Here is a 10,355-nt window from a genome sequence, read left to right as displayed (position 1 = left end):
GCACCTCTAAGCACATGATCTTTTCAATCTCCTTGCCTTATCTTTCCCCCGCCCCCCTTCCACTCCTATGTAGTGTCTGCCAAGTTTTGCATTTAGCTCTGCCCCCCGTCCATGTACGCTGCCTGGGTGGTCCTGTCTCCTTGCGTGGCGTAGCTACCATATGCAGATAATCCCCCAAAGCATAACTCCAGCCATAAAATCTTTCCCAAAGAACAGACCTAGGTTTCCAGTTGCATCGTGAAAGTGTCCACCTGAAGATCACGAGCACCTCAAACACGATGTGTCTGACACCAAATTCATCACTTACCCACCAAATTTGTTTTTCTCCTTGCATCCTATGTCTAAGTAAACCACAAATACCCACTTGCCAAAGCTGGAACCTTGGAAGTCAACTGGATTCCTCTCTTTCCCTTTCAGTTCTTACATTCAAACTGTCTCTAAGGCCCATAAATTCAGTGGAATCCTTGTACCCAAGTTCCTGAGCTTATTATAAGTGCTCGCTAAAGAAAGACCTCAGACATGGTCATTCTAGCACTTTATTGGAAACTGGTCGCATACATCAATGAAATCAGACCAAAGTAACAGCATCACTTCCACACAATATTCTGATATCTGTGCTATATCTTCTTACATAATTTAATAAATCCCAAGATGTTCCTGATTTTGGTCAAAGAGCTTGAGTGGTCCAGAAATCTCTCTATAAATATAGATCATAGCATCTAAAATAACCATCGCTGTCTTGAGTGAGTTCCAAAAGTCCTGGGAACATCTCTTAAAATCTGTAGCTTAGACTGGCTGCAGTGCTGGTGGGAGGGGATGAAGGGCATACACTTGACACCACGGAGCTAGTTAGAGCAGGTGCTGGGGTGAGGGGACACAGCTTCTTGAGTGTGAGGCACACAAGTTGGTGGGGGCTGGAGATCCTGAAAGCCATCCGGGGAACTCAGCCACCCTGTGTTGTGACACATAGCTTGAGTGTCAAAGTGAGGAGACTCCAATGCAGAAAGAAGCCCATCACCCCAGGTCCCTTGGCCTTGCCAAGAAATGGCAGTGCCATCCTCTAGACTGTCACAGGGGTAGACATTCTTGCACAGGAAGGTCCTATGAAGTTCCACCCATCTCCCTCCTCCTGCCACACTCAGTTCCCTCCAAATTAGGTAACTTGAGGGAGTGGCACCACAAAGAAAATGACTTTGAGCCAAAGCACTGCTGGCCCCTTGGAATGCAGACAGGGTGTCTTTGCTTGGTTCGACCTGAGGGGCACTGGCAAAGGCTGCTCTGCCCCCAGTGTCTTCATCACCACCCTGAAGGCCATTGTCAGCAATTATAACCCCCGTCTATCTGTGGTGGCTTTACCATTCATAGCCACAAACAGCTTTAACCTCCACCCAAGGCATTGGCTCTTACAACCCTCTGAGGTAGGAAGGGCAGGACCATGATCCCCATTTAGAAGATAAGGAACCTGGAACCCACAGAGTTAGGTCCCTTGACCCAACTCACACAGCTGGCCGGTGGCAAAATCCAAACAAGAACTCCGGTCTCCTCTCACACATCAAGCTCCAGAGTCCACACTGCAAAGCCCCTCCTGCTGCTTTTCTGAGAAGGAAGAGGCTGGGGGAGGAGATACTATCCATGTTTCTCCCCAGCCCCTCTTGGGACACTGATTTCAGACAGCCCCGTTAAGGACAGGATGAGTCCGCATGCGGTAGATAATGACTGCGGTGGCTGGGCACAGCAACAAGGAGGTCATGATGACAATGGTGGCCAGGATGATGAGGACAATGACCCAGATATCCAGGATGTGCTTTGGGAGTGCGGCTTCCACGGGGACCTGGCTGACGGCATCCATGCTGCTTCACTCTGTGACAGACAGGAGAGAGGAAGTCACTATTCTGTACCCTCTCCAGGACTCAGAGGCTTGGGTCCTTTACCAGCTGGGTGCTCTTAAGGTTACCTGACCAATAATGGGCTCACTTACCCAGGGGGGTAGTGTGCTAAGCCCCACCACCAGCTCCATGAGGTGGAGACTATTACTGTCAGCTTTTTAATTACCTTTTTTTTTTTTAAAGATTTTATTTATTTGAGAGAGAGCACAAGCAGGGGAGAGAGGCAGAGGGAGAAGGAGAAGCAGACTCTGCTGAGCAGAGAGCCTAGGAGGGACTTGATCCCAGGACCACAGGATCATGACCTGAGCTGAAGGCAGACACTGTACTGACTGACCCACTCAGGTGCCCCAGCCTTCTTTTATATATTGGATTTTATCTTCAATTATTTCCATTTTATAGATGGAGACTCTAAAGCTTTCACAGATGTAGATGTAGTAAACGTGCCCAAGGAAGTGAAGCCAGGTGGGTGGGACTCCAGAGCCACCATGTTTAATTTGTAAATTATCACATTACCAGTCTGGCCCCTCATCTGTTAAAATGGAAAATCAACTGGTTTTGGTCCTGTGTCCCTTCTCCCATTCTCCTGGTAACAAAACCTGCTTTTTCTGTGGAGAACCTACCATGTGGTTTAGTGAGGGTGCTCACCTGAGCACAGAGGTAGATATGGCACCTAGGCTTGGCCATCACAAATCTCCATAGCCTCCTTTCAGGGCTGGGCAAGTGACCTAGGCCAGGTCAGCCAAAGTCCTCCCAGGGCTCTTATGCACAAGCTATTGGGAAAGAGGATTCCTTCTGCTGGGCTCTGCTAAACCAAGAGGATGTGAGTCTGGAAAGGATGGGCAGGGGAGCTGTCTCACCCACGCTTAGATAGCCCATCTTAGAGATGGAAAGAGAAATGGAGCTTTCAGGACCCGAACCCCATGCAGTCTGACGCCATCTGCAATCCCAGCCACCCCAGACACAGAAGTGAATAATTTCCTGCTTTTAAGCCTGAGTCAGTTTGGCTTCTCTCACTCAATAGCTAAAAGAGTTCTGATGAATAAGATGGAAATCAGTTATTCCCTAACTTTTTCAATTCACGGCACCCTTTGTGTCTCAGTAATTTTTTCACGGTTCTGCGGGCCCAAAGAAATATCTAGCAGTTTCACTGATTACATAGTTAGCTTCAAACAACTCAGTTAGCATTTATGTCCTAACAGACTAGTAGCTGTTCGGGTGGGGGGGGGTGGCGGGGCATCATACACACAAATTGAAAGAAGAAAACACTCTTCACTCCTCACCAGTCACTTACCAATGGGGTGTGGGCAATGGTTCGGCACTGTATGACTTCTCAGACTCTGGAGTCAGAGTCAACAATACCACCACCCACCGCCCGTCCCACGCTCCCGTTTGGGCTCACTGCTTGCTGTATCATGGCAACCACCAAAAACTGGGCTTCCTGAAACAGAACATCGCCAAAGGGAATGTAGTAAGGCGAACATTAAACTGTAAACTTTCTTGAGCTCGGAGTTTGCACAGTGTCTGGGGGATGTCATATATCATCCCTGGCAAACATTTTAAAGATCCTGCAGCCCCCATTCACACACTTTCCCAAAGAGTTCACTGAGGCTACCCAGGGCTTAGTATACAACTTGGGACCCATAGACAATATATTCCCTCCCCAGAGGTCACAAGACTAGGACAAACACTCTCCTGTGGTTCCTTCTAGATCTGAGATCTAGATTTCTAGATCTAGGTCCCAGACAAAATTTCCAATCCCGGGATCCCTGAGTGGCACAGCGGTTTGGTGCCTGCCTTTGGCCCAGGGCGTGATCCTGGAGACCTGGGATTGAATCCCACATCAGGCTCCCGGTGCATGGAGCCTGCTTCTTCCTCTGCTTATGTCTCTGTCTCTCTCTCTCTCTGTGTGACTATCATTTAAAAAAAAAAATTTTCCAATCCCAATTCAATTTCTTACTTTTCCCTAATTAGTAACTTTTTCTTCCCAATGCCTTTGACTCCGTGCCCATTGTTGCCCTGCTAAGGAAGGTGCTGATTGCCATTTCCAAGGCCAAGTCCCCTTTGGGATGTACACACAGGGATATTCATTTCTGCATCATTTGTTATAGCAACCAACACAACAAATGTCCATAATAGTATGATAGAGTATATCTGTATATTGGTGTACCATGCAGCAGCCTGCATTCGCTCATTTAACAAACATACAGTGCATGCTACTCACCATGCATTGTTGCAAGCGTGTTACAAATATTAACTTCTTTAATAGTAAGTATTAAAAAGAATAATGATCTATGGTGGAGTTCTAAATTTCTTAAGTGGGAAAAAAAAAGTACAGTACAGAATAATGTGTATAGGATTATTCCTCTGGCTCAGATTTTGTAGAATTAAGTAGACAGATAGGTGGCGATACATAAATGTAAAATCATTTATGAGCAGAATCTTTTCAAAGAAAGTGTCAAACAGTGATCACCTGGGGGCCAGACTGGGAGAAGTTTTTGGTTTTCATTCTTCATGTCTTTATGCTGCTTGAATTTTCTAAACATGAGCATGTCTTACATTTAATTTTCCTTTTTTTTTAAGATTTTATTTATTCATGAGAGACACACAGAGAGAGGCAGAGACACAGGCAGGGAGAAGCAGTCTCCCCGCAGGGAGCCTGATGCAAAACTCGATTCCAGGACTCTGGGATCACCACCTGAGTAGAAGGTAGACGCTCAACCACTGAGCCACCCAGGTGTTCCTACATTTAATTTTCTTAAGTCAACTGGATTGAGGGGGAAACGGTTGAATAAAATTCAAGTATGACCCTAGATCAGTGGTCACCAAGTGTTCTATACTGTGCCAAGGGGGAGGACCACCTAGCACAATATTAAAAAACCATTAATTTCTGGGTCCTGTTACAGACTTATTGAATTAGACTCAAGAGGGGACAGGAGGAGGCCAATACGGACCCAATATGCAGCCAGGCTTGGAGGCCCCTGGACTGATGGATCTCTAAGGCTGCTATGACTCTCTCCAGCACTGTGATTTAGGAACTGACTCCTACGTGCTCTGTAGCCAGTCTGGTCAGACCCGGGCAAGGTCCAGGATGAAGGAGAAGCCTCTGGCTAGGCTCTCTAGGAGACCCGGGACTATCAGGCTGGGCCCTGCCGAGGAGGGGGAAGCACAGGCTGGCCCTGCCTCAGCCTTAAAAATGTGGTCACTTACTTCCAACTCCAAGACACAGAAGCATGAGTCACAGGAGACGTACACTGTTAGGGAAGGGACAGAGGCAGCAGAAATCATTCTTTGTGGTCTCCTGATTACATCAACAGCTAGCCTGCCCTGCGCCAAAAGAACCCCACGAAAGCCCTTTCTGGTAAACCCATTAACATCAAACAGTTTCCGTGACTCCAAATGCCAGAAATAATTTCCCTGGCCGACTTTCATATGGAAAACCTGTCATTTACAGGAACTCAGGCTCCAAGGCTCATTCATAATCACGAATCACAGAAGCCACAGCTAGCCTTATTTCACAGATGGCAAAACTGAGATACTGAGGTCTTTCCCCACCTTCAACCCCACCTTCTTCCAGAATAATCATTCAAAGACATAAATCCGATCAAGCCACTTGCCCAAGCAATACAAAACAGAACAAGTAGAGGAATAAATGAAACTTTCTCTGTAACCCATACTCTAGATTGTACTCTTTCGCACATGGCATTATTTAAAACCTGGAACATAAAAACAGATAAAAGCAGGGCTGCTCTAGCATGCCAGGGAGGAACCAAAAGAGGAATTTTGGGGTCCCAGCTAGTGAGGCTGGATAAATATCCTTAGAGGCCCTAAGCACTAGAGATTTGGGTGTTCACCCCCTTCACACATATAATTCAAACTAAACACAATATTAAACTATAACATAGAAAACTAAAGTAACTTTCCCAGGTATTATTCTAGTGTCCTTGCTTAGCACAACCCATTTGCTTGGTACAGCACAGCTGTTCAGCTTTCCCTTGGCCCCTTGGGTTCCTCAAAACACAGTCAGAAAACCACAGGTTGTGATGTTCTCCAAGGGCCGTTTCAGAGCTACCACTGTTCCAGGGCTCTAAGGCTGGCCATGAATGCGGCCAGACATCCAAGTGCACAGGGAGCTCTCTCTCCTTGTTTCAACCTTCCCAGTCTTCAAACATGTGTCCTCTGATAGGCTGTTCCTTCCCATGGAACACCTCTCCCCACTGTGAAAGATAAATTTTGTCCCCAAAATAAGAACTACATAAACCATATGTTCAGCATCTTTAATGGCACGCTGGACAGTTTTCCTTGAGAAAAAACAGAACTCAAAGCTTCTGCTAGCTGACTTCTGTTTGACCCCTATCTGGCATCCGGGTGCATGGTTCCTTGTGAGTGCATAAAACCCTGTTTCTTGGCACATCTAATTAATAACCATAGATCAAGCTGCTTATCATTTGCTTTGCAGATACATTATTTGTTATTTCTGATTAATGGGTTATGTCAGACTAGGGCCCAGAACATTCATATCACAAACTCAACCTTATCCCAGATAAAACTGTGGTTTTTATGATCATGGGAGGTACAACAGCAGTCAGGCCTAAACTCCTGTCAGTTTAAACTGGCATACTTTATCTCCTAATTACCTCATTAAATGAATAAATAAACTTTGACATATGTTCAATATAAGTTTGTCTAAGCACTGTGTTAACACCACTCTGAGCTGACAAGCAAAGAAGCCACTGGTATCACCAGCCACTGATGCCACGTGGGCCCCTACACCACCAGCTCTGTGAGAGCCCAGTTTTCTTTTTTTTTTTTTTAAAGATTTTATTTATTCATTCATGAGAATACATAGAGAGAGAGAGAGAGGCAGAGACACAGGCAGAGGGAGAGGCAGGCTCCATGCAGGGAGCCCGATGCGGGACTTGATCCGGGGTCCCCAGGATCATGCCCCGGGCTGAAGGCGGCGCTAAACCGCTGAGCCACCTGGGCTGCCCGAGAGGCCAGTTTTCATAAGCCACTGAAAATCTTTTAGGGGGAAAAAAAAGAATAATTATTCCAGCTAATTCTATCATATGGTAAATTTTCTAGTTCCAACAAAAAAATATACATTTCAGGAATTAAAATTTCCTGCAAGTCAATCGTTTTAGAATAACTGGACTCAAGGTGACTAATCTGTTCTATTTATCCACCTTTCAATCATGAGACTTACTCCCTAGCAAGCAGCTCTCACCCTCTGACAAAGTAATACTGGTTTTGGTTGAGCACCACTAGAATAAGTAACTCTGTCCAGGATGTTCGTTCATTCATTCATTCATTCATTCATTCAAGTACTTGCTATATACAAGATACTCTTAGAAATTACTGTTATTTATTCAGAAGATATAGCTCATTTCCAAGAAGCAGAGAAGTGAAGTATCCCTCCTCTCATTTCCTCAAATACAGCAATACACAAGCCAACATTTAACAAATACCAAGTGCTAAGTAGTGTGCTAGGCCTCATCCCACACATTAACTTACTTAACCTTCATAATAATCTTGTGCTGGATATATTATTTTACAGATGTGGATATGAAAGCCAAGAAAGGTTAACTGACTAGTGGTCATAAAGCTAAGTAACAGACATTCAAACTCAGGTCTTCTGACCCTATGTTCATCTCCAAAGCCTCCACACAGACCCAGGGGTAAGGAACATGGAATATGCCGGATCTATAGCTCTTTCCTAAGTCCAGGTCAGACTCACTGCTTTTGGCCAAAGGCATTCTGGATTTAGAGAATTAAGAAAAGATATGCAATCTACAAAGGTCAGGACTTTCACTTCTGGTGATGGCAAACTAGATCATTTTGATCAATTCTCCTACTGAGGGCAACTAGAAAAATTGTCCCCCAGGCCAAAAAAATAAAACTGCCTGAAGGCACTAAGAAGTAACAAAATAATGAGAATTACTAGGGTAAGATCTGGGAACGGAAGAAATCCAGGGAGGTGATCCTGGCATTTGAAGCAGCATTTCCCTTAGTGGACAATGGAGACCAAGCAGAGTTTCTGACAGACTCAGGGATCTCCCAAGACAAGGAGAATAAAACCTCTGCATTCTAGGGTTGGACTTCAGAGAGCACACTTTTTTTTTAAACATTTTATTTATTTGAGAGAGAGAGAATGAGGAAGGAAAAGAGACAGAGAGAGAAGCTGACTCCCCACTGAGCAGGGAGCCTGACATGGGGCTCAAGCCCAGGACCCTGGAATCATGACTTGAGCCAAAGGCAGACACTTAACCAATTGAACCACCCAGGCACCCCCAAAAGAGCACTCTTTTTTTTTTTTTTTACTTTTTTAAATTTTTTTTATTTTTATTTATTTATGATAGTCACACACACAGAGAGAGAGAGGCAGAGACATAGGCAGAGGGAGAAGCAGGCTCCATGCACCGGGAGCCCGACGTGGGATTCGATCCCGGGTCTCCAGGATCGCGCCCTGGGCCAAAGGCAGGCACTAAACCCCTGCGCCACCCAGGGTTCCCCAAAAGAGCACTCTTAGTGCTAAGAGTGAAAAAGAAATACACCAATCCCAGACACTGCAACCCAGGTTTGAATCATCACAGTCCCTGAAATTGAACTAAGGTTGTTTCACATTGCTAATACCTCCAGGTGCCTGGCAGAAGCAAACCTACATCCTCTCTGAAGGAGATAACAATCACAATAGGCTTCATATTTTTTTTGACATATAATGTCTAATGCAAAACTAAAAATAAGCAGGGCTGAAAAAAATGTAAGATGACAAGAACAGAACCATCAGAAACAAAAGACAATAGAAAAAGATCTATAGGGGTTCCAGATACTGTAGTTGTCGCTTAGACACACCTTTTAAATAACCTTGCTTACTATGTTCAAAGAGATTGAGAATTTTGACAGATAACTGAACACTACAAAAAAGAACACGGCAGATTTGTTTTTTTAAAAAACCAAACAGAAATTATAGAACTGAAAAATAAATACTAGAAATAAAATTTGAACAAATGGGCTTAACAGCAGGTGGGACATAGAAGAAAGAAGAATTAGTGAACTAGAAGATAGATCAAAAAGACAAAAAACACTTAGAATGAAGCTGAGGGAAAGAAAAGCACATTATAGTAAATCTGCTGAAAACCATAAGGAGAAAAAAAGGCAGATTATTTTCAAATGAAAACCAATTAGACTAATATCTAACTTCTCAGTAGAAACAGTGGAGTCTGGAAAACAGCAGAATGATATCCTTCAAGCTCTGAACAAAAATAATTGCCAAGAATTAAGATGAAATATGACATTTTCAGACAAAAACAGAATTAAAATGTGTAATAACAATAGCAAATAAATAGTAGAAGAAATAGAATTAAAGTATTCTGGTTTTTTTTGCATTGTCTGGGAAAGGGCAGAGGAACCAAATAATATTAGACTTTCTTAAATCAAGGATGTATATTGTAATCTCTAGGGTAGCCATTTTAAAGTAGTAAAAGAGGGATGCCTGGGTGGCTCAGCAGTTGAGTGTCTGCCTTAGGCTCAAGGGATGATCCCAAGGTCTGGGATCAAGTCCCACGTCAGGCTCTCTGCTCAGTGTGGAGCCTGCTTCTCCCTCTGTCTATGTCTCTGCCTTTCTCTCTCTCTCTCTCTCTCTCTCTCTCTCTCTCTCTGTCTCTCATGAATACATAAATAAAATCTCTAAAAATAAATAAAAGTAAAAGAGTACATAACTTCCAGATAAAAGGGAAAAATAGAATGTGTGGAACAAATAGCACATAGAAAGGTAGTAGATTTTTACTTTTTCTGTACTTAACTTCAGAATTATAAGGAGAAATAGATGAAGTCACAGTTACAGTGTGGGAGTTCAATGCAATTCTCTTGAATACTGATAGAACAAAAAGGTTTTATTATTATTATTATTTTTAAAGATTTTATTTATTTGCTCATGAGAGACACAGAGAGAGAGAGAGAGGCAGAGACACAGGCAGAGGGAAAAGCAGGCTCCATGCAGGGAGCCTGACGTGGGACTCAATCCTGGGTCTCCAGGATTAGGCCCTGGGCTGAAGGTGGCGCTAAACCGCTGAGCCAACCGGACTGCCCCAAAAAGTTTTTTAAAACCAGCTAAGGATACAGAAGAGTTCTTAAATTAATAGGTTTCTATTACATATGATTTCAAATAGAAAGTATCAAAACGAATTAAATATAAAAAGTTAACATTTAAATTATTTCCTCTGGGCATAATTTTTATATATTAACATATTTAATATATTAAATTTAAAATTCAATATATTATATAATTATATAATATAATAATATATTTCATATATATAGAAAATTCCCAATTATGTAGTAATATATATATTCATTTAATGATATTGGGAGAAAATAACTTTGAGGATAATTATGTGAGAATAAAGGGAATCATAATACACTGCATTTAAAAAACAAGTTCAAAGCAGAATAGTTTTTTTTTAAAAGACTTTA

The 10,355-nt window shown here is 43.2% G+C and overlaps 1 protein-coding gene across 8 annotated transcripts in view; it reads right to left on the bottom strand.

Moving 5' to 3' along the window:
* Window positions 1-522: 522 nt before the first annotated feature.
* Window positions 523-10,355, bottom strand: part of SMIM3 (small integral membrane protein 3) — a 46,640-nt gene continuing 36,807 nt past the window's right edge. For 7 of the 8 annotated variants that reach the window (XM_041747850.1, XM_041747849.1, XM_041747848.1 and 4 more), the window contains one exon: window positions 523-1,860. In XM_041747850.1, coding sequence (XP_041603784.1) covers window positions 1,667-1,849 — 183 coding nt within the window. In that variant the 5' untranslated portion in view covers window positions 1,850-1,860 and the 3' untranslated portion in view covers window positions 523-1,666. Of the gene's footprint in view, window positions 1,861-3,177; window positions 4,486-10,355 lie in introns of those variants that run through there. The other variant, XM_041747854.1, reaches the window with a different exon arrangement.

This window comes from Vulpes lagopus, chromosome 3, assembly GCF_018345385.1.
Source record: "Vulpes lagopus strain Blue_001 chromosome 3, ASM1834538v1, whole genome shotgun sequence".
NCBI lineage: Eukaryota > Metazoa > Chordata > Mammalia > Carnivora > Canidae > Vulpes > Vulpes lagopus.
This window is presented reverse-complemented; position numbering and strand designations above follow the sequence as displayed.